Genomic DNA, 24,438 nt, shown 5'->3' on the forward strand with positions numbered 1-24,438 from the left:
CAGAGAGGCCCCAGCAGGGCTGGGGAGCACTTGGAAAAAGAGGTCAAAAAGAAGGAATGAATAGAGTGAGGTGGGATTTACCAACCAGGAATGCAGCACTTGCATGTAATAAAGCAAATATTTACATTAAGCACAATACAGCAATTTATTTAGATGCTTAAATGAAGAATACAAAGGGAAATAAAGATCACAAAATTATACATACTACAACAGTGTGTCATATATTAGATGGTATAAATGAATACAACACCTTGTTGGTGTTAACTAAAGATAAAACTAAATATCCAAACCCAGCACTTTGCCTCAGTGTGCTGCTTCAACACAATACACTTTTATACAGATCTAAAAGGTGTCAAAATTAGTAGCTGCAAACTTGTTTCTTGCATGTGATTTTTCTTTTTTAGCTTAAAAGATTTCAGAAAATGGCTCTGAAATATGTTTGTCATCAGTTGTCATGTCAAGGATATTCAGAACAAGAAAATTCTATAATACAACAGAGCCCAGATATATTTTTATGTTGCTGGCCTCTGGTTGGAGATTGTACAAGGTTATGTGCAAAAACTAAGTCTGTCAAAATTGATACTAGAGCAGTCTCAAGCTTTGCTAGGGAAACTAGATACAGCATTTATTACACAGCAGGGCAACACTAAAAAAGAGAAACAGATCTATGATGGGTACACAAGAACAGTTCCATAAGCTTCACTTGAATAGGTCTAAAAGACTGTACAAATATACATTTCAACTATTCAGAATGATACATGAAAACTCCATTTCCCCAGAGTCTGCTATACAGGGCACCGGGTCGCCGGCACGGCGCTGCCAGAGAGGGGCCTCTTGGAAAGACACAACTCGACATGGACAAGGTGAAAGGAGGGTTGCAAACACAGATAAAATAATCCTCTGCTTTTCTCTGTGTGCATTCTGGAGCCAGCAGCGCGTCCGTTTTCACATGAAGTTCCTGTGCTCATCCCCGCAGCGCTCCCAGCCCCGGCCAGCGGCCGTGTCCGTGCCCAGGCAGGGCAGCAGTGCCCGGGCAGGGCAGCAGTGCCCGGGCAGGGCAGCAGTGCCCGGGCAGGGCAGCAGTGCCCAGGGCAGGGCAGCAGTGCCCAGGGCAGGGCAGCAGTGCCCGGGCAGGGCAGCAGTGCCCGGGCAGGGCAGCAGTGCCCAGGGCAGGGCAGCAGTGCCCGGGCAGGGCAGCAGTGCCCAGGGCAGGGCAGCAGTGCCCAGGGCAGGGCAGCAGTGCCCAGGGCAGGGCAGCAGTGCCCAGGCAGGGCTGCTCACGCCTGCTGGCTGCTGAGCTCCACCCCGGGCAGGCTGCCGTGCATGGGCTCGGCCCCCACGGCCCCGAAGCCGCCGTCCTCGCTGTCCATTGTGCTGCTCTGCCACTCCATCTGCTCGCTGGCCAGGCTCTCCTCCAGCTCGGAGGCGTTTTTCCATTGCGACTGGTCCTTGGACCAAAACCCTTCTACTTTTCCATAGGAACGATTCTTCCACTTTGACTGTTCTTCGTCGCTTTCAGATCCACCCCCCTTGGCCTCCACAGTGGGTTTACTGCTCCCGGCATCTTCGCTTTGGGAAGATTCATCTGTCCACACTTCTGGTTTTACCTCCAGTGCGTTATCTTCAAAATCCGAAACCTGCTGGGAGCCAGGCCCACTTTCAGACTGGGAAGCTCCATCTTTCCACTCCACTGCATCATCCTGGTCACCTTCACTATCCGAAACCTCACCTGCCAGTTTGGTTGGCTCTTCAGCAGCAATCATCTCTTGGTATTTGGAGCTCTCCTCTTGTTTCTGCTCCGCCTTCTCTGGCGGCTGTAGGGTGTTTTCCTCCAGGATTTCCTTGGCTATGCTGTCCGGGGGGTTCTGCACCGTGCTGTCGGACGAAGGTTTCCCACCCCTGTCAGACACGTGCTGGCCAAAGGGGCTGCGGCTCTCGCTGTATTCCTCCTCCAGGTTTTCGTAGCTGTCTGAGGAACTGTCATTGTCTTTTTCTAAGTTGATTTTTTTATCAACAGTCTTACTGACATTGACTCTGGAATTCTTCTCGTCGTGGTTTTCAAACAGCCATTCAGCATCAAAATCCATCTCGTGTTTGACTTTGTTCAGCTCTTTCATGTTGAAGCCCAGCAGCACCCCAGGTTTGTATTTTTCACAATCCCTAACGCATTTCTTCCTTTTGTTGCTAAAGTGAGACGCAATATCAGATTTCCAGAGCCACAAACTGGCCGCCAGCTTTTCGATCTCTCTCCGAGTGGGGTAGGGCTGCTTATTGAAATACTTTGTAAGAAACGTTTTCCTGGCTTCATATGAATCATCTTCGTGACCCTTGGGGTCCAGCGCTAGAACTACAGGTTCCTCAGGCCTCTCCTCAAAGGCAGAGGGGGAGTCATCGTCGTCCATCTTCCTCTTCTTCATCAGGGGGAACTCCATGTGCTCGTAGGTGCGCTTCACGGGCGCGGCCGCGGGGGCCTGGCCCAGGCGCGACGATGTCCCCTTGTCCTGCCCGTTCTGGGTCTTGCCCACGCCCCTGCAGTGCACCAGGTGCAGCGTTATGGTGGAGGCCGTCATGTTGCTCGTGTACACGCCCAGGCAGTGGATGCACTTGTAGGTCAGCTTCTTCTCCACGGGGTGAACCGTCTGAATCACCTGGTGCCTCTCCCGCAGGTGATGCGCCAGCGCGTCAGAGATGGGGCCTTTCAGGATTGAAAAGCACAGAGGACACAGAGTTTTCCCCACGTCTTTTTTGTAGGGCACTGCTGCTTGCGGAGAGCTTTTGAGGGGTACGTCAGATTTCTCCTGGATTTTGGGCTGCGGTTTTGGCGGGACCGGGGGGGTGTTCTGGGCGTGGTACGCCACGGATTCGGCGGGAGCGTCGCGCAGGTTGTAGGTGGTGACAAGGAGGTGTATGTTGGTGTGGCTGCCCTGCTGCAACGTCAAATCAAAGGTCAGGGTGGAGTCAGTTTTAGGTCCCATCTCCTCGTCCACGTGCACCATGCGCATGTGGGCAGCCATCTTCTCCACATCGTTGAAGGTGGAGCGGCAGTAGGGGCAGGACAGCCCGTGGATCAGCATGTGATTGAGCAGCGTGTCCGTGGGCAGGTAGCGGTTACAGTAGAGACATTTGCTCGTGAAGTTGTGGATTTTCATGATGTAGTTGGCCACCGCAGGCACCTTCTCGGCCTTGTGCTCCTTCTCAAAGTGGACGCTGTACACGTTCTCGGGGAACAGCTCGTTGCAGATTGTACAGATTTTCCACTTCTGCGTGGACGAGGTGTTGACAGCGGAAGGTCCTGTAGCAGCCACGGGGGATTTGGAGCCAGACTGACCCAGAGCTCTGGACGCTGCCTGGGACTGTGACAGCGACGTCTGCTTGAGCTGCGCCGACGACAGCGAGGAGGAGTTGGCAGACTGCAGCGAGTACCTGCCTGAGGCCTGGGACCTCTGCTCCCCTCCCAGAGTGTAAGGCCTTCCATTGCCGCTCGCTGAAAACTGTTTCATGCTTTGTGATTGTTGGGAAAGAGAAACAGGCGCGTTGCCACTGAGGCTGAGCCGCCCCCCTGGCTGACCCACGTAACTGGGGGGTACCGATTTAACCCCGTAATTGTTCTGCTGTAGGTGAACGTTTGACATCATATTGACTCCCGCAGAATTTAACGTGGGCTTTGGTATAGTGAGTCTGTTCATTATCTGCTGTGACGAGAGCGAGCGGACACTGCCAGCAGAGAGGGCACCCATCCTCTGAGGGAGCCCCACAGGCTTTTTATCCTGGGGTTTGGGAGCTATGAGCATCAAAGGTTTGGATCTCGGCACCACCACGTTGGTGTGACCTATCATTGCCGTGACCTGGTACCCGATGCGCTCGTGGTCTTCGATCACGTGCTGCACTAAAGCTTCGTAGGATTTCGGCATGAAAAGGCATCGTTTGCAGTGGATGCCGCCCTCCTCCCGGGCACCGGCGCTCAGCGGAACCGCACCATTGAGGGACTTTTCACCTCCCTTGGCTATGTAAGGAGCAGCAACGTGCTGAAAATGTTCCCTGTAAATGTGCTTTCGAACGATTTCGTAGAGCGGGTCACGGTAAGTGCACTTCTTACAGTAATAAACAGCTTGTTCCACACTGTCAGCCTGCTTGGGTTTAAGGCTCTCATGTTTGTTTTTGTCTTTGAAAGTGCTGATGCCTCCACTCGGTGTATTGGCATTGGGAGCATGGAATATTTTAATGTGCGTTTCCAAAGTCTTTTTGTCCGCGTTGAAGGTACAGTAGGGGCAGTTGAGCAGGATCCTGTTCTCAAAGTCTTCGCTGTGAACATTCCGGAAGTGGCTTTTGTAGGCTGAAAAGAACTTCGAGGAGAAGGGACATGCACTGCAGCAAAAGGGCTTTGTCCGATAGTCCTTGAACAGAGAACAGAGCACACACTAAATATCCAACAGCACCTCTCAGCAAAATAACACCCGTGACATTCTCTACACAGCCTTTCTAAACAATACTCATGAGCCCCCTGCCACTGTCTCAAACCTTCAGTTCACTTCTCTCCCATTTGTGGCCCGCAAACCAGGCCCTAAAAAGGTCACACAAACACCATGAGGTGAGTGCCAAGGGGTCCCTCCAGGGTTTAACCATGCCTTGGCAGGTGAGGCTGAGTCAGAAGGGTCTTTCCCTATCAGTCACACAAGGCCTCCTCCTGCAGCTGCAGGAAAAGGCCCCTTTTCTGGGGGAGAGCTAAGCAGAACTGTTTGAGGAAATGAGACTGCATCTAGATGAGATACTGCCCACATGAATCTGCCAAACTTTACAGATGTAACACAGACCTATAACTTAAGCTATTTCAGTGTCTTTATCCATTACACGCTTTAATAGCAAAGATGGAATTCCAAACTTTGTTTTGGTGAACAAAAGGATGTAAGCTTACCAAGACACAGGCTATACAAGCACTTAAATCCACCAAGCCTCCTCCTTGTGATCAAAGCACAAACCTGATTTTTAAATCAATCTCGAACAAGGAACAAAAAGGAATTTGGGAATTCCACCCAACCCTAGGTTACCTAGAAAAAGGGAACATCAGTGGATTTCCTGCAGGAGAGTACTAAATGGTCATTTTCAGACTGACAGCAGGAATCCATCACAGGATGGGTCCCAGTTTCTTCTGAGAGCAGAACCTGAGCTCTGAGGTGCTCACACAGGGATTCCTTGGCAGGGAGGTTTCTCACCTGTCACTGCTGGGTGACTCTGTCCCACAGCCCCAGCAGAGGCTGCTGCAGCCCACACCAGTTGTTGGAACCAGCAGCATCATTTCCTCCCCTGCTGGCTCAACTCAACTAAAGAATTCCTGTGCCACTGGCTCAGAAACATCACAGCAGCAGGGCCTGTGTCACTGAGCTGCTGTGCAGAACTGGAACTGCCCAAAGCAGATGTGGGACACAGCCTGAGGGACCCAGGGCAGCACTGACAGAGACCTGCACTGAGCAGCAGAGAGTGTCCAATGAAACAGCTTTGGGAGGGATGGGAACCAGCAATAAAACATTTAAGAAAAGGCAGAAGACTCGCTGCCAGTTGTATAAAGTTGTTGATCCTTTTGCCAGAGGGCTGGTGAAATTGTGCTGGGCTTGGGAACAGGTGGGAATGGGCTCCTAACATGCAGCTGTTTGACTTGAGCAAGGAGCCATCCTCTCTGCAGTACTGGCCACTCAGGCTCCTGAGATACACACCAGGAACAACTTCACAAAACTCAGAAAAAAGCACACAGCTTTTTGCTGTCCCTTGAGCTGCCAACACCTGGAAATCCGTGAGCAAAACTGCAGGAAAAGCTCTTGGCATGTCTGGGAAATGCCCTTCAGCACGACCCCTCTCCAGCCTCAGTGTCAACTCTTACCAACCTGGTTTTTTGTAAGCGATGGGTCCCACAGTCCCACATCCTCCCATGTAGTGTTTTTCAAATAAAAGTCATTAGGTTCAAACTGCTTAAAATCCTGGAGAAGGGAAGATGGGAAGAGAGGACAGTCAGAAGCAAGGCCCAAGGGCTCCCTGAAGCAATCCCTGAGCACTCCTGCACCCTCCCAGGTGCTGCTGGCCAAGGCAGAGACCATCACTCGGGGCAGTGGGGGAGTCTGGGGGCACCTCCTGGCAGAGGGAGAGTTCTGAATATTCTCCATATCACAAAACACCTGCAGGATGTCTTCACCACTCCTGACCAACCCAACACTGTCGTTACAAACTCATCTCATTCCAAAAGCAATCCTAGAGAAAAGTGTTCCCACACTGATGTGTGGGTTTGGGGTTTTGCAGCTGCTTTTTCTGGGGGTGGTGCTGTGGTATTTATTTTGTTTGATTGGTTTTGTTTGGCTTTTAATTAATTTCACACAGGAAGCTTCTAAAGTCAGACATGTGTGATGTCCAAGACACCAAATTCTTATTAAAAAATTTATCTTATGAAGCATATCTTTAGCATGAAGTCAGCAGCACATAAAGACTCAAAAATAATACTTCCACTGCAATGAATACTACAAGTAACATTGTCCCAGTTCAGAGTTCTCCTCTTAAACATGAGACTTGCTCCACACATTCTGCAAGTAGGAAGGACTGGCATTTCTTTCTTACACATCTCACTCAAATGCTCTTCAAAGAGACACTGAAAGAACAGGCAAGGCCATGGTGATGGATTTTTCCCAGAAGAGCAGCACAAACACCCCTCCCCTGCAGGACTGACCCAGGCACGGAGGTGATTCTGTAACCTCAGCACCTGCTGCAGCACAAACACTTCTGAAAACCATTTCTGCCCCAACATCCCACACCATTCCTGCTTCTTCCAGCATTCCTGGACTTCAGTAGCCACTAATGTTTCTAGCAATGTTTACAGGCACATTATATCTCAAGTTTCTAACTGATTCCTACTTTGTGTGGAACCTAAACAGGTCTAAAAATAAATCTCAGCATACACAAATACCTCCCTGTGCCCCTAACTCTGGAGCATTTCAGCTCTAACCCTTGGAGGTGCCATACTTACTTCTATATGTTCTTTACAGTATTCCAAACCAATGTCACTAAGTATTTTTTTCACAGTTTTCCGGGCCTTTCTTAAACTGCCAAGGTTGTTGACAGGAAGTTGGAACATAGTTTCTATTGGAAAAGAAGAGTAAGAGAAAAGGTTTAAGTCAAATGTGTTTTGTCTGATAGTGCTGCATTTTTAATTATCAGTCATTCTGCCTCATTCCCCCTGAGTCAGCCACAAGTCTCAAAATACTGCTTGATATCAAACAGCTGATTTCAAAATGCCACTGAACTTCTTCACCAAAGGAATCAAATGCTTTCTCTGAGCTCCTGTGTCTAATACAGCTGAACATGCCACAGGTACCACGACATACAGAAACTCAGAGAAAGCCAATTATCTACAACTACCTGAAAACAACATCTCTGCTCTGTCTGCAGCATCTTCCTGCCTCTGCCAGCCTCAGTCAAATTTTAAAGACATGAAATTCCCTGGATCTTCCTATCACCACCCATCCTAACAGAGGATAGAGTTGGATCTTCACACCTGAAACCTGAACTTTAAATGTCAGCTTTTAACATCACCCTCACTTTGCATGTTCTGCTGGACAGCTGAGTCCAACTCACCTAATTGTAACAAACCCCCTCATCCTTAGGCAAATGCAGCTCATTTTATTTAAGAATGTCTGACTATTTGATAATAGTGAGTGGAGAGTCACACTCTGATATTATTACAGGCTGCAACTACAACAAAAGCTTTTAGCATCTCCATCCATTTCTATTTACAGGAACTAACTCCAATTGTAATGTAAACATCACTGCTGGCACCTCCTTGGATGCGGACATAAAAGCAGCCTCTCAAATAATCATCTACCATTAATGCTGCTGGAAATGAGGCATCCTTTATCTGACCAAAAGCTGATGTTTAAGGGAAGACACCTGGAGCATGTCTGACCACATCAATCCACACTGAAGTGCTGGGTGGAATGAATAAATGACTGCTTAAAACCAGCCCCAACACCCTGACTAGAAATATCCAGGCTGGATCTCAGGAGCCTCAGAAGGCAGATCCCAGAGCCCTCACTCATGTCCAGTGTGTGCACACAAACTGACTGCACCAGTCACAAGGGAGCAGCAAAGGAAGCACAGTGACTATGAGCAGAATCTGGAACCTTCCTTTGCTCTGTTTGTGCACTTCCCAGCATAAAGGTCTTGTCCACAGCCAGGTATTGCCTCCTAGAATAATTCAGTGGCCAAATGGAAGCAGAAAAGACAAGCTATGAAAGGGCAGAAGGTGACTAACTTAGAAGCACCACACTCCAAGTTCTCATTTCACATTTGCAACAGTGAATGTTTTCCTCACTCCACTCCTGTGCCAGTGCAGCCCCAGCACTGCACTCTGCCCCCACAGAAGGTCTCTGCCCTCAGAGACAGAAACACCAAACCCCACAGCAGCCACATCTTTAGAGATGACAGAGGACAGAAAGCCTGCACGTGTCTCTACACTGCAAAAGCTCTTTCTACTTTAGTGCAACTAAAATCTCAGTTCTCCAGTGGGTCGGCTGCACTTTGGCCCTGTCAGGACCCCCTCTGATGCCCCAGGTAAGAGGTGCCATGGAATCCCCCAAGGCTGTAAACAGCCCCCAGTGCCCCGTGCCTTCCATCCTGTTCAGGCACCCAGCCCTGTATGAGCTGCCCAGGGCCCTTCAGAGGCCACTCCAGCAAACCCCCCTGCACTGAGGGAATTTCTCCACAGGATCACCATGGAACGGCCTGGGAGGGAAGGGAGATTAAAGCTCATCCATGGCAGGGACACCTTCCACTATCCCAGACTGCTCCAAGCCCCGTCCAACACGGCCAGGGATCCAGGGGCAGCCACAGCTTCTCTGGGATACCTGTCAGGACCTCACAGGGAAGAATTTCTTTTTAATGTCTTCTCATTTCCTCTTCTTACCTCTTGAGCTGAATGTTTTTTAAAAGCAATCCATGAAATTTACACTTCCGTTCAACTTTTGTTAAGTAACTGACCTCAAATAAAACTGCGGATGCAATTACAAGCCCCTTAGGAGCATTATTAAAAAGAATGAAATAAAGCATAAGTTTTACCTTCTCTTATGAGCACATGAGGTTGACCCTTCCCTTCCTAATGTTCTCATATATTCCTATTATGAGGACTGAGAAAACCTGAGCTTTTTGGTGATCCGACAACCAGAATTACCAACTACAGTGTTGAACAAAGCATTAGGTGTGAACAAGTGCAAAACAGACATTTGCATAAGCAAGGTGCAAGCCCATCCTGTTCAGTCCAATCGTGACTGAGAGTTCAGACACACTCAGCTCAATCTTCTCATTAAAATAATCAGCAGGGTAAGAACTCTAGTTCATTTAAGTAGATTTTTAATAAATTTTAAACAAAAAGATACTATTTGCTATTATTTCTGTGCATGCTTATAAAACACAACTGCCCTTCCTCTGTTTCCCCCTCTCCCCCTCATCATCCTGTGCTGCTTCACAAGGTCCATCCCTTCCGTGCCCTCTCCCCTTCTCCTTTCTTTGCTGGTTCTCAGCCTTCTTGGTCCTTACCTCGCTCATTTTCCCTCTTCTCCTCTTCCCTGTGCCAATTCATAGCATCCACATTCTTCCGTCGTTCTCTCTCATCCTGTCTCCACCGCTTCTTGATATCTTTGTCCTTAACTTGCTCATTTTCTCTCCTCTTCTCATCATCCCTGTGCCATTTTATTGTTTCGGTGTTTTTCTGCGGCTCCACGCTTCTTTTGAGATAGTCTTGTCGCCTCCTCCTCTTTTTTAACATATCCCTTTCCCTGGCACGAGCCTGCTTTTCTTTCTGGGAAAGAAAAGCTTTACGGGGCATCATGAGCTGCTGCTGTACCTGCAACAACATTGCATCCATGGGATAATGCACTCCAGACATGCACAACTCCTCATCTGGAGCTCCACACTTCACACACTCAGTCCAGGCAACCCCTGCTCCTGCTCTTCCCCCCGGGCTGGGCCAGGCCAGGCCGGGCAGTGACCCGGGCTGGGCAGTGGCAGTGACAGTTCTGTCCCCTCCCTGCAGCTCCTTGTCCCCAGAGCCTGTGGCAGCCCCTCGGCGCTGCTGTTCCTGCTGTGCGTGGGCAGAGGTGTGGAGGGAACTCGGGGACCTCCCAACCTGTCTCCTCTCCTCCTGCAGAGATAAATCAAATCCAACTTCAAGGTGCTCTATTTTCTTTCCTTTGGAGACCTCCACCTCCACCCAGTTTGGTGAAAATGGCCCTCTCGGCTGGGAGGAGGGAGGGGGGATTAGGAGACAAGCCACAATCTGAAAAATTGTGTAAGCTTTGTTTCCTGGGGAAACCTGGCCAAAACATTTAACTGCAGTTAATGAAATAAGTCCTGACTCATCTACCCAGACTTCCTCCAAGTGTGTTGTGTCTTGCTATTCACAGGAACAAAGGGAAAAAAAGAGATTATTTACTTGGAATTTCTGCTGACAGCACTCCTGCCGGGTGGGGCTTCTTGGGGTTGGTGTTTTGAGGCTTGGGGCTTTTTGTTTCTAAAGAGGTGTCAATGGAGACTACACTTAAGTTGTTTTTGCTTTTGATCATTTCTCTGTAGTCTCCCAACACATTCACATTTTCAAATATAAGTGTTAGTACCTGCAATTTTGAAATCATGGAAGAATTTATACTATTATTGATAACCTTTAGAAATTTTTCTGCACACACTGAGCAATGTTTCAGAAATGTCAAACTGCAGTTGTAGGCCAGGTTTGAGTTTTTTGGTTGGGTTCTTTGTTAATTTTGAAGAAAGATTTGCAGAGGTCTAATCAAATTGAAAACTGCAGAAAGGACAAAATTACTAGATTACAATACTTAAGCAGAGCCTAAAAAAAAATTAAATGAATGTACTTTGAAAATTTAGCTACCTTATGGAAAGCACTTGTTCCCAGCATGCAATACTCCATCTTTTTCCTACAGAAAAAGCAATGTTTCAAACCCTTATTCTAAAAGCTGTTCCTTTCCCCTACAGTACAACCCACCCCACACACTTAAACCCTCTACTCTGGTCCATTGCCTTTGTTCGGGCTGTATCATGATCCCATGGCTTTCATTCCAATAATTCAACCCCAAATTTCTTAATATCCATAATAACGCTAAAGGGAAGGCCTGCAGCAGAGTCAAACACCATAATCAAAAAAATTCATGCAGTGTGGCAACAAATTAGTACATAAAATGCAGATTATGCTAAAAATTACTTCATTAAAAGGGTAGCTCTCTACCAGACAGCCTGGGTTTGGGTGTTAAATATGTCTCAGTAACAGTTGGCATTAAAATCAAAAAGCACCGGGAACTCAGGCTCAGCATCCTCAGTGCAACCCAGACACTGCAAATCTGTACCACAGTTTCAGTTCTCTGCGGGCTGGCTGCCAGGACATTACTGCTGTTTACTAGAGCAAACTTCACTCATTAACTTTGTAAGTGTACATTATCATTACAGTTTTATCAGTAACCTGGTTCAACTTCAATAACAATAACGTGAAGTAAATTGCAAATGAAACACATCATGCAAATGATTCTCCCTCCCCCACCCAAGGCAAGTACCAACATTTCAATCTGTCATTGTTGTATTTTCTCTCATTTGTTTTTGAATGGGTTGTTGTTGGGGGGTTTTCCCCCTTTGGTTTTATTTTTTCACAGGATTCTTCCCTCCCTTTATACAGCCCACTTTGACTGATCAGTTTATAGACAAATGATAGAAAATACCTTAATAAAGAACGTTTCAGCTGAATTTCCAAAATCAAACATTTAACTTGAGATTGAAATAAATCATATCATATTCCAAGGAATAACTTAAAGGGACATCCAACTTGAATTGCACCTCTCTGAACTCCTCTATCCCAGGTCAGAGGGCTTCCCCCATTTGTTCAGCATTGCAGTCATCTCTCCTGCAGTCTAAACCAGCTTTCACTTTCACCTCTGAAGGTTTGAAACCAACAGAAGAGGGAAAAATTGAAACCAGGAAGCCAATTAATCTGCAGTGAAGCTGCCAGAGGGACTGAACCCAAAGCCCCCCAAGCTCTCAGTTTTTCTAGAGTCCAAGTTGTGTGTTCCTTTAAGTTCAAGACGTCCAAAGCTCAGAAGTGAACAGTCAAAACTTGCAGCTACTTTTTGCCCATACTGAGCCAAATGAAAATCTTTACTCCTCCCCATCTCTGCAGTGCTTCTGATGAGGCATTTACCTCCAAAATGAATGGTGCTTGGGCGTCCCAGACTCATTGGACAAGTTTCAAGCACAAGCCTCCAAAGCCAATTCTCCTTGCAGAAGGCCCCTCAGGGCTCTGTTACAGCCCCTGGGGCAGCCCAGCGCCGGGGCACAGGGGAAGGCTCATATCCTGCAGGACAAAACAGAGAGCAGAGATGTGACACGGGCACTCTCACACTGACAGACAGCTACAAACCCCAGCCGTGCCTCTGCAGGGCAGCTGTGCTGCAGGGCTGAGCACGTTTGTGCTCCAGCCACCGATGGATGCTGGGGGCACTGCCGGGAACGCTGCAGAGCTCAGACTCCAGCTCAGGTACCCGGCTCAGAACCCAGCAGTGCAGGGGCCAGGAACGCTCCTCCTCACACTGCATCCATCCTCTGCAGTGCCAGGCTCACCCAGGGCACCTCACTGAGCTACCAGCACCCAGCACTGCTGCACTGGGGACCAGGGACACTGCCACCACCCTTGGAGGCTCCCATCCCAACAGCTCCCACCTCACAGGACCATGGGACATCAGACAGGGGACACACAGTTCTCTGGGAAGCACTCAAGACTCAGACTGGCAGAGGTTTGGGGGAATGGCATGTATGTGATCACACTTTGCTGACATCACCCACGGATAGAAAGCCAGTCTTGCACAGACAGGAAACACAGGACATAACTTTAGAACCATGAAATCTGAAACTACCAAATCTAAAGTTTATAAAAGCAAAACTTGTTGAGTCATAAATAATTACTCTGCCAGAGAATAAGGCAACATAAATTGTTAGATTTTAATCTCTTGATTATTCAGATAGAACATTCACAGCTTGAAGTACAGGTACTTTTCTTTGGCAAAGACACTTCCAGCACAAGACACTACAACATTTTAAGAAATTTAAAAAAGACAACATTCTTAAAACACTTCACATGGCAGCAAACTGAATATTGGACTATTGCATGTGCTCTAACAAGAGCATCACTCATCCCTTCAGCCATGCAAGGATGGATGATGGGTTATTTTGTTATTTTCTGACTAGAAGGCAGACTGTGTCCCTTTGTGTCTCTCAAGTCCAAATGAACTCTCTCGCAGGGAGTCCTCCCTGCAGCAAACACACTTCTGGGTGAGGACCTATCAGCCTCAAGAGCAGATCAGTGGCAATTACTGCATCAGGCTGATGATACTGAGCTCAGGGAAGTACTTCATCCCATGCTGGGTCTCCGAAACACTGAGGATCTGTGCTGCTGACAAGGATCCCCAAGCATCTGGCATGCTTCTTACTTTGTTATCCAAATTCCTTCGATTTTAGCCCACATTTTGTGAGTATTTCAAGCTGAAGAAGTTACTGGTTTACACCTAACAGCCCAACAGAGAATCATTCCATCCATCAGAGCTGTGTGCTGCTGGGCGAGAGGAAACAAGACTTTGCTTCTTGATATTTTTATTTCCCCAGTGCAACTGCTTTTGAAGCAAGGTAACTCTTAACAATTTGCCCAGCAAACTGCCTTTCATAGCATGCTCTAAAAGCCAGCCATGAAACAGATCTGCAGAGAAGGCTGGTAGTACAACACTGAGTGAAATCTCTTAAAATACAGGGAAAATATGCAAGAAAGTGAACCTGCGGTTCCCACAGCAACAGCAAAGCTGCCTCTCTGTGTATGCAGGTTAAATGATGCTCTTGGTGTGATGGTGCAGAATATTCTATATTCACATGAGGACAGTGATGGCCTGTCCCTGGGACTCTGGGACCTGACAGTTCCAGGACAGCCGAGCAAGGAACAGTGACAGCCAGGAAGGACAAGGGTTATGTCAGGGAAGAGTGAGCAAGTGAGACAAAAAAGGAGCAGAAGTATCAGAGAGAAGTGAGAATTTGGGAGAACAGAAACTACTGAGAGTTTCCTTGAAAGTAAGAGTTGCAATTAATTCTCTCTCCTCCCCATATGGAGTGATTGAAGAGTCTATTCCAACACACCTCTCACTGGCTGACATTGAGCATTTTCACTTTCTTCCACTGGGCTCTTCCCTTTCTCCTTATTTAAGCATTTCTGGCCTAGTTTTGGAGGGCTGTGCACCCACACTCCTGTAAGGTAATGAGATTTGCAGTTCAGCAGCACATCTGAAATGCCAGACAACCGAGGGCTCCTTTTGCAATCTGCTCTAATCCCGGAGGGAGCTGTTTCGTAACAGCGACATTTCCACCCAGGGCCCCCCGCAGCAGGAGCCTCCTGCCCAGGAGCAGCTCAGCTCCAGCGGGGACCTGGGGAGCAGAGCCTGCAGCGGCTCTGAGCGAGCCCCTGCCCTCCTGCTCGCCTCTGTACCCAAACCAGGATGGGGCACATGAAAGAGGAATCAACACAAGCCCCTGAAAACCTCAGCTTTACAACTGAGGTTATCGAACTGATGGAAATCCCCAGCTGCAGGCTGCTACCTGGACAGAGCACTGCGAGACCTGAGCCTCACTGAGCACAGGACACACTCCAGCCCTCCCTCACAGGAAAACAGGCAATTTGTTAACAGCCCATTTGTCAAAAAGCCAAGGATTTAAAAATATTAAAAACCACTTCACAGATTAGATCAGCAACTTCCAAAACCAGTTTCAAGTCGTGTGTCAAAACAAAAGGACCATTTCACACCACTTCTGGGGCAGCCTACACAAACATGGCCTCAGGAGAAAAGTCCATCTAAAATGTGGTACTAGAGAAAACCACCTTCTCCTTGGGAGGAAATTCTGAGACTAAAAACTTTTAACATCCTGTTTCACTGGCAATTTTCAGCAAACGTCTATGAAACTCTGGTTTATACCTTTTTGTCTGGGCTTGCTGCCTAGCCTCAGCTTGACTCTTGTATTAAGAACTCCCAACTTCCCATCCAAGGAAGAACTACTGAAGGCAGTTGTAGTGAAAGGAATCAGTAAGGCTGATTCGCCTCAGTCTCCACTCATTCTTTATTTAAAGGCTAAAAAAGCACCTTCTGCAGCCCAGCAGACAGGGATCTCCTAAGTCATTCACACACTTCTCATTCTTGCTCAATTTCTGGAATTTTCCACTGGAGCCCGAAGCTCCATCTGGTGGGTGTGGACACTCACTGCAAAACTGAGCGGGAATTAACTGTTTCCTCATCAACTCCGCCTCAGCAGGAGGAGCCCTGGGCACTGTGGCATCTCTGTGCCCCAATGTGAAATACAAAATGGTCAAATTTTGATTGCTCTGGAACCACAACTCCTTATTTCTGTTGTGATGAACAAACTGCTTCCCCAGGCTCTGCTGGGAACTCCTGGTGGCTCCTCTGATTTAGATGATGTAGGCTGAGGTGTGTTAAAGAACGCCGGTAGCTGTAGCTGGATGTTTTCACATTTTCGGAGGGATCTTTTCAACACACATGATAAAGGCCACATCAACTCTGGAAACCTCCAGTGCATTCTGAAAAAAGCACTTTGAAATCATGTCCATTCTCTAGGGCATAGGAAAGCGTGAATTAGAGGCACTCACAGCTCCAGAACCAGGCTTGCACACCTCCTGACATCTTAGAGAATATCTTTTGTGACTGTTCAAGACCTCCACAGATAAATGTTTATATGCATGCAACATGGGCAGGTGAATCAATATTCAATACACATCCTCAATGTGAGAGCCAGGCTTGTTCAGGGCTATTTCTGAAAGATTTTGGTGTGAAATGCAATAAAGCCTGCACATCTTGCAGAAATTTGAAATCGAGACTGGAGATCATTGAAGCACAAAGGATATTATTTGCTTACACCATGATATCCACACTTCAGTGATCAGGAAAAAAGGCTGCATGAATATGCTCTACAATTCCAAAATAATCCTCATCCAGACTGTAGCTAAGCATGAACAATCCCAGAGTAAAAATAATTTTGGAAACAGAAGCATGATTAATAAATGAGCAGTTACATTTAAAATAAATCAAGAATCACCTTAAAATTTTCAACCCAAAGCTCACAAAAACATTTGTGTAATTAAACAAAGCAGCACAGTAGTCACTGTAAAATGTGCAAGAACAAAGCAAATAGTCAATATACACGTAATTTATGATTGGATTACACTGATCAGACTGGGAGTGCAGGCAGTGCCCTGCCCGGGAGTCACGTTTCCTGCCACCAGCACGGTGTCCCCAGCCCCAGCAGGGCCCTGTGCAGCCGCAGCACTGGGGCACGGCAGCTCCTCCCTCACCCAAACACAGGGCTGGGCACCCGCCGAGCCCTGGGGCAGCCGCGGGCAGCCCCCGCCCTGCCCCACAGCTCACACACACACACTGACACAGACAGACAGACAGACAGTGACACAGACAGACAGACAGTGACACACACACAGTGACACAGACAGACAGACAGTGACACGGGCACAGGTACACACACTGACACACACACACACACTGACACAGACAGACAGACAGTGACACGGGCACAGTGACACACACACAGTGACACAGACAGACAGACAGACAGACAGTGACACGGGCACAGTGACACACACTGACACACACACACACACTGACACACACACACACTGACACACACACACACACTGACACAGACAGACAGACAGACAGTGACACGGGCACAGGTACACACACACTGACACACACACACACTGACACACACACACACTGACACACACACACACACTGACACAGACACACACTGACACACACACACACTGACACACACACACACACTGACACAGACAGACAGACAGTGACACGGGCACAGGTACACACACACTGACACACACACACACACTGACACACACACACACTGACACAGACAGAGACACACACACAGTGACACACACAGTGACACAGACACACACACAGTGACACACACACAGTGACACAGACACACAGTGACACAGACAGACAGACAGTGACACACACACAGTGACACACACACAGTGACACAGACAGATACACACAGTGACACAGACACAATGACACAGGCACAGATACACACACACAGACAGACACACACAGATACACACACACTGACACAGGCACAGACAGACAAACAGACGCACTGACACAGGCACAGATACACACACACTGACACAGGCACACACACACTGACAGACACACACTGACAGACACACACAGATACACACACACTGACACAGGCACACACACACTGACAGACACACACAGATACACACACACTGACAGACACACACAGATACACACACACTGACACAGGCGCACACACACAGATACACATACACTGACAGACACACACAGATACACACACACTGACACAGGCACACACACACTGACAGACACACACAGATACACACACACTGACACAGGCACACACACACTGACAGACACACACAGATACACACACACTGACAGACACACACAGATACACACACACTGACACAGGCACACACACACTGACACAGGCACACACACACTGACAGACAAACACACACTGACACACTCACACCCACTCGGGTATTCACACCCAGAGCACAGAGCAGCCCTGCTGTGCCCTCAGCAGCCAGGGGCACGGCTGTGTACGAGGGGCAGCACAAACCAGCTCACAAAAGAGCACACCAGTCCCTTCCCCAGCTCATCCAGAGCCCCGCCAATCCACGCTGTCTCAGACAGCAGATCCATCACACACTGGAGGGATCTCGCCAACTGGCTGCATCTGAGTTTTCCGAGGGTAAAAATAGGCACTGAAGGAGGCTGGTGCTGCTTGTTTTCCCTTGCCTTACACTTCACACACGCGAGGCACAAACGCTGCCATTACAACACGGGGAAAGGCTGTAAACAAGAGCTCCAGACCAGTCTCACACTGCACATTTCTTACCTCTCTCCCTTTCTGCCTAAGCACAGCTCCCCAGGGCTCCAATCCCTGCCTACATTCCAGCGTTAGTCCACCTCAGCTACTGCTGTCCTCCATCTGCCTCAGGAACCTTCTACAGGCAAAGGGCTTCACAGCAGCAGCAATGGGGAAACAAAACTAAAGAGAAGATCACAAACTTGGGCTTGACTATTTAGGTGAAAAAAGCATTTTAAGACCACTCTGTTGCCCACGTAGACTTCCAGAGCCATTTTGTCCCCTTACTGTTGCTGCTGTGAAGCTGCATCACCAACAGGTTCCTTGGCCCAGCTGCAGCACGAGCACAAACTGTGAGATCCTGAGTCCCATCAGGAATCACTGCACAGGAAAGGGAGGACAGGGTGAAAGAAAGCACTGGAGAGGAGCTGGGGCAGGGAAGGAACAGCCAACAGTGAAGGCAGGCTTGAGAGCAGGCCCCTGCCTCCACCTGCAGGGCTGGAGGAGTTGGAGTGCTCCCCCAGGGAACAGCTGCTGACACAGTTGCTTTATTTTTGTTTCTTGTAAATTCTTGTAGGTACTACTTGAGAAGTAGATATTAAATGAAAGATATTTCCATGTGATCTGCATACATCTGCAGGTGGGATGTGTCCACAGGGTCGATTACATGGGCCTTGGACTCAGCAGCCACCTTCAGTTTTCATCTAAATAATCTTTTATGCCACCTTAAAAAGAATCCAAACATAACAGTAAGGATATAAATGCCGGTAACTGAAAGTGACTCACTGCAGAAAAAATGGTATTTACTCCATTCTTACTCCAAACCATCAACCCTCATTCACATGAGAAATCAGAGACACAAATACAAGCTCCTCTTTGCCTTTTGACACCAGAGCTGCAGTGAAGCCCTGAACAATTCGGTTCTTGCCCTGAGGCACAAGGCCCTCAGGTAGATAAACAGGAGTTACACCCTCTGAAGAAGCCTTTATTCAAATCTGGAACACCCATCTGATTTTTAAACCACACCTAAGTTCTTCCTGAAAGCTCAAAAGGAACAGGCCAGTTTGGCCATCCTGCCTAGGAAAGCAAGGGCATTCTTCCCAAATGTGTCAGGTGAGGCAAAACAAACCTCCCACATATCCTGAAGGTACAGGATTTATTTTTAATAAAACTAAATTAACATCAACAAGGGTTCCTTTTCTTCCAATGCAAAGAGATTCAGAGCAGCACCTTTCATTGTCATCTCCATCTCTTACACTATCAAGAAACACCTCTAGCAACAGATTTATTTATATGAGCAGAACTATCTCCACATTAAAATCATGCTGTTACAATTATGCTCATAGGAACCATACCCTATATATATACACACAAATCTGGGCACAGAGCAGCTCTTGACTCAATATAACAAAAAATGGTGTGATGCTTGTTTAGATACAGGCCAGCATAGTCAGCTGTTGCCTTGTTAAACAAGCATGTTGCATGCACCTTAAAGAAAATAATCCCACTAAATGCAGCATTATTAATATACAAACTCAGGTGAACCAGTAACTTCTAAAAACTCCTCAATTTTGCTCACGCAGGTAGAGCAGCTCCAATGGCACCTGTGAAAGAACACATGAGCAGCTGCAGACCCAGAGCTGTTCCCTGCCTCTCCTGGCACCTCTCCTACAGTCTTCAAACTGCTCCTCCTCAGATCTGATGCTGCTTTGTTCATTCCCAACGGAATTCTGTCTCCCTTAAACATCTCAAGTAGTGGAGCAAAGATGACTTTCCCTTTCTGAAAACAAAACCCCACAAAAACCACCCTAATACATTTCCTATTAAGCTGCTAAATCTTATTTGCAGCCACCTCAAAAGAAACACATTAACCCAGGAGCACCGTCTTTGCTTCCACAAAATCACTTGTTTCAATTTCTTTCTGTGCATCAATCAAATCAGCTACCGTCTCAATAACAAGCTATAAAATATACATTTGGACTGTATGACTTGCGACTACTGATAAGATTGTGATATGTTTCTGTATTCCAGGAATTCTACTTTAAACTTCAATGTTTACTTTCAGTATTTATGTTAATACAGAGCAGTGAAGCTGATCTGGGAATAATCACGCATTATTCCCCCTGCAGTGTGTGAGCAGCACAACTCACCTGCCCCAGAACACGTGTCCTGCACTTCCCTGCAGCTCCCAGCAGCTCAGAACAGCACAGGACCCGGGCAGCACCAACAAATGAGAGGTCACACCTAACCCACAGTGTGGCACTCACAGGGACCTCTGTGTGACAGGGAGCACTTGTGCCCCACACACACAGAAACCCATCGAGTCCTGCTCTCAGCCTGAGGAGCACACACACCTCCCTGGGGGCTGTGTTTGTGCAGCTCATGCTCAACACCGCAGGGCATGAACTTTCCAAGACAGTCAGGAAGTTCCTCTCCTTTGAAGACTTTTCATTCCCAACCCTGACATCTGTCTGTCTGTCTGACCTACAGGCAAAGGAGTCACCTTTCACCTTCCTCACCTCCTGCACATCCAACAGCACCCACCTCCCACAGCCCAACACAAACGAACTTCAGGCTCTTCACGACAACACACCCTGAAGCACAAATAGTGGTAACCTGAAGAGATGCCTTCTACAAACCTGCCTGATGGACCAGCACTTCACAACAGAAAAGTTCTTTTTAGTAATGGGGCATTAAAACTATATCAGTTTTCAGTGATCTCAGAGATGTCCCCTGGGAGCACCTCAGGCCTACTGGATACCAGACAGTCACTCTTGAACGAGAACTAAGACCAAGTTGAGCAAAGGGCAGCCAACCACCAAAAACAGTGCAAAAACAACCAGCTTAGTATCACTTTTGGAGAACACGTTATTAGTTGTGTGTCAAAAAGGACATCTTTATTTAGACTGAAGTCAGAAGTACTTGCTGTAATAATCTTCTGAAAAGGTAATCATTATATTACACCCCATCAGCATCTGGTGCAATTCTCTTAACAAGAGTTTCTCTTCTGTTGTCTCTTTTAAGATTTCAGCACGTCTCATGGTAGATGTCCATCTACTGATATCAAATTACTGCCCAACATCTGTAACTGCACATCTGCAAAAGAACCAAGCTTTGGTTTGGTTTGTTATTAAAAGCAGAAAGAAAAGGCTTTTCTGTTTCTTAAGCAGACTGATCCATCTTTCTCACCTAGAAGGATGACAACTTGTGATTATGAGTTCGCAGAGTCCTGAAGTGAAAGTTTTCCCGAGTAGCAGACCCTGCAGGAGGGAGCCCTGCTGGGGCACACAGGGCTGAGCTGCACAGCAGCCAGCTAAGGTGGCTCCATGCTACCCTGACAGGCGGGAATCCTCTGCCTCCGTTACCTCACACCTCCGAACAGAAATAGAAAACAACAGCAAAAATAAACAGAAACATAGCTAGGAAACCCCCCACAACTTAAGAAAAAGGGGGCTTTCTCTACAAGGAATGCAAACTTCTTTGACAGCTACCAAACGCCTTAAATACACCCAACAAACAACGACCATCAGCACCTGGGAGCGCCCAGTTACCTCTGCCCTGCGGTCCCACACAAAGCCCCTCGAGGCTCGCCCCACACCGGGGGTTTGGGGGCTGCACCCACGTGCCCAGAGTCGAGACAGCCACGGGCCCCGCGAGCCCGGGCCGAGCCGTGACAGGCCCCGGGCCGAGCCGTGACAGGCCCCCGGTCCGAGCCGTGACAGACCCCGGGTCCAGCCGTGACAGGCCCCCGGTCCGAGCCGTGACAGGTCCCCGGTCCGAGCCGAGCCGTGCCAGGCCCCGGTGCCCCGGTGGGTGCCCCCTCCCCCGCCGCAGCGGTGCCCGCCGCGCAGGGCGCCCCCTGCCGGCTGCCGCCGCGCAGCGCCCCGGCCGGGCTGCGGCGGATTTCGGGGGGGCCGGGGTGTCACGCCCGCGGCCGCTGCCGGGGGCCACCGGGGGTGCGCGGACACCCCAGCACGGCACACGCACTGTCACTTGTTTCGGAACCCCCGCCCGGGCTGCAGCCGCCGGGGGAAGGGGGTGCGTGGCACCGGGGTATCTGTCCGGTGAGGCTGCGAGGCTCCCGGTTTGGTGTTCCCGCCTTTGTCTGAGAAAGCGGTGTCGGTAACCGTAGCCCGGGGCAGGGATGGGTGAGGCAGCGGCGCTCCATCCCGCAGATGCGGCTCGGGATGGCAGCGGCGGATCCCGCCTTTTCCCGCGGGCAGGGTCCCCTCGGCTGCTCCCATTCATCGCATCTCGGCGCCGCTCCAGCACCAACTCCGCCGGCGGGGCCCGCTGCAGCTGCACACCGGGATGCCGGACCCGGCCTGCGGTTCGCGGTCCCGCTCCCTCGGGCTGCCCGGGACACGTCCGTGCGGGAAAGGGAGGCGGCCGGGGCCGGCGGCTCGGAGGGATCAGCGCCGCGGTGCCCGCAGCCGCCGGGGCTCCTCAACATGTGTGCGGGCGGGGAGGGGCCGCTGCCAGCTCCGCACGCCCGGTGCGGCGGGCAGGGCGGCGGGCACGGCGCGGGATGCCCGGGGGAGGGAGGGGGCGGTCGGGCGCTGTCCCCGCCCGGGTCGCACCGCGGACCCGCGCTCGCACCTACCTGACCGGGCTCTCCTCGCAGCGAGGGCGGGCTGGGGCGGGGTGGGGGGCGCCGGACCCTCCCCGGCGCCGCCCGGTCCCGGGGCGGGCGGGCGGAGCGGAGCCGCCGGCGGCGCGGGAGAGACAAAGGGGGAAATGACGGGAGGGGGTGCAGTGTGCGGGGCGGGCGGTGCGGAGCGGCCCCGGGGGCGGGGGCGGCGGTCACTGGGCCGGGTGCCCGGGGCGGGGGCGCGGGCGGGGGCAGCGCCCGGGCCCCTCAGACAATACAGCCGGGTCCCGCTGCCCAGAGCCTGCCCGGGCCAAGATGGCGGCCGAGAAAGAGCGGAAGTGACGCCAGACCCTCATTAGCATACGGGACTCATTGTCCGGCGGGAGGGGAGGGGGCCGCGCCCCGGGGGGGCGGGGGAGCCCCGGGGGTCCCGGCGGGACCGGCCCCGCCGCGCCCGCGGCCCCGCGCGGTGACACGGCCCCGCCGCGGGGGGGCCCCCACGGGGCGCACCGGGGCGGCCGCGGCCATGGCGGCGGAGGCGGCGGCGGCGGCGGGATCTACCCCGGCCCCGCTAGGAGGCGCCGCGCCCTGCGGCTGGGTCCGGCGCGGGGATCCTTCCGCCGCGCCCCCGGCCGGGACTACATCCCGTCCTGAGGGGCCGCCGCCGCCGGGGCGGGGGCGCGAGCGGGGCGGGGCACGTGACCGCGGGGAGCGCGCACGTGACCGCGGGGCGGCCCCGGGAGCGCGCGCGGGCCTCGTGCGGCGGCGCCTCAGGGCCGCGCCCGGCCCGGCCCGGCCCGCCTGCCCCGGCCCGCCTGCCCCGGCCCGCCTTGCCACCCCGGCCCCACGGGCCTTCGACCCCGCCTCCAGGCGGCCCGGGCCTGCCGTGCCCGTCCGTCGGAGGTGGCGAGGCTGCTGAAGGACCTGGAGCCTCTCGGTGCCCCGGAAAGGCTGAGGGCGCTGGGGCTGCTCAGCCTGGAGAGAGGCCCTCAGGCCTGCGTGTCCCCGTGTGCAGGGAAGGGCAGAGCAGGGCCAGGCTCTGCTCCAGGGCCAGCAGCGGCACCAGAGGAACGGGCAGGGACCTGCACAGGGGCACAACTTCGGCCCTGGGCAGTGCCAGAGAGGCTGTGGAGCCCCATTCCAGAACAGTCTGCACACAGCCCTGTGCCGTGTGCTCGGGGAGGTGGCACCAGCCGAGCCATTGAGCCCCTGGCAGCCTGGCCCAAGCCTGGCAGTGGCCGTGTGGGAGCCTCGCGGGGACACCGCTGCCAGACTTGCCATGGCACTGATCAGGGAATTCCGTGAGGCGTCACGGGAGCTGTGTGATTGATGCACTGCCACGCTCTGAAATCTGAATTCGTCACAGAACCACAGAATATGCTGAGCTGGAAGGCACCCACCAAGAGCGTCGAGTCCAACTCCTGGCTCTGCACAGGATAGCCCCAAGAATCCCTCCGTGTGCCTTCACGTTTTGGGTCAACACCAACAAGCTAACACCCAAAGGCAGGGCTGTGATGTTTCTGGTGAGCCCTGTGCACGTGTGTTCACACCTGTGCAGAGGCACTGCATGTCCCATTTCGCAGCAGGAGCATTGGATCAGGACAAGATCCCACATGTGATTCTTCCTGGTGGATCATGACACTGCTCAGGATCTCTTCAACAAACGAGGACGAATTCTATAGCACAGTAAAAAAGCCCTCTAGGAGTGAAAGGGATGGATGACTTTTGTTACTTCAGAAAGGCAGAAGCACTTGGAGAATGGAATAAAGTGTAATTCCCTCCATCCTCAGCATTCCCTCGCTTTCTGGCTCAGTGGCACACTG

At 50.7% G+C, this 24,438-nt stretch overlaps 1 protein-coding gene across 4 annotated transcripts; it reads right to left on the minus strand.

Moving 5' to 3' along the window:
• Positions 1 to 131: 131 nt before the first annotated feature.
• On the minus strand, positions 132 to 22,776 carry ADNP (activity dependent neuroprotector homeobox). 4 transcript variants are annotated; one of them, XM_063404166.1, is made up of 7 exons: positions 22,628 to 22,776; positions 12,227 to 12,379; positions 10,913 to 10,958; positions 9,568 to 9,874; positions 7,004 to 7,116; positions 5,877 to 5,969; positions 132 to 4,394 (listed from the first exon to the last, which is right to left on the minus strand). In XM_063404166.1, exons 3-7 carry the CDS (start codon positions 10,949 to 10,951, stop codon positions 1,278 to 1,280), a joined length of 3,669 nt encoding a protein of 1,222 aa, XP_063260236.1. In that variant the 5' UTR covers positions 10,952 to 10,958; positions 12,227 to 12,379; positions 22,628 to 22,776; the 3' UTR covers positions 132 to 1,277. The 4 variants fall into 4 exon arrangements, with proteins under 4 accessions (XP_063260236.1, XP_063260237.1, XP_063260238.1 ...); XM_063404167.1 differs by lacking the exon at positions 22,628 to 22,776 and adding an exon at positions 14,203 to 14,966; XM_063404168.1 differs by lacking the exon at positions 10,913 to 10,958.
• Positions 22,777 to 24,438: the final 1,662 nt, after the last annotated feature.

Source organism: Prinia subflava, chromosome 8 (genome assembly GCF_021018805.1).
Source record: "Prinia subflava isolate CZ2003 ecotype Zambia chromosome 8, Cam_Psub_1.2, whole genome shotgun sequence".
NCBI lineage: Eukaryota > Metazoa > Chordata > Aves > Passeriformes > Cisticolidae > Prinia > Prinia subflava.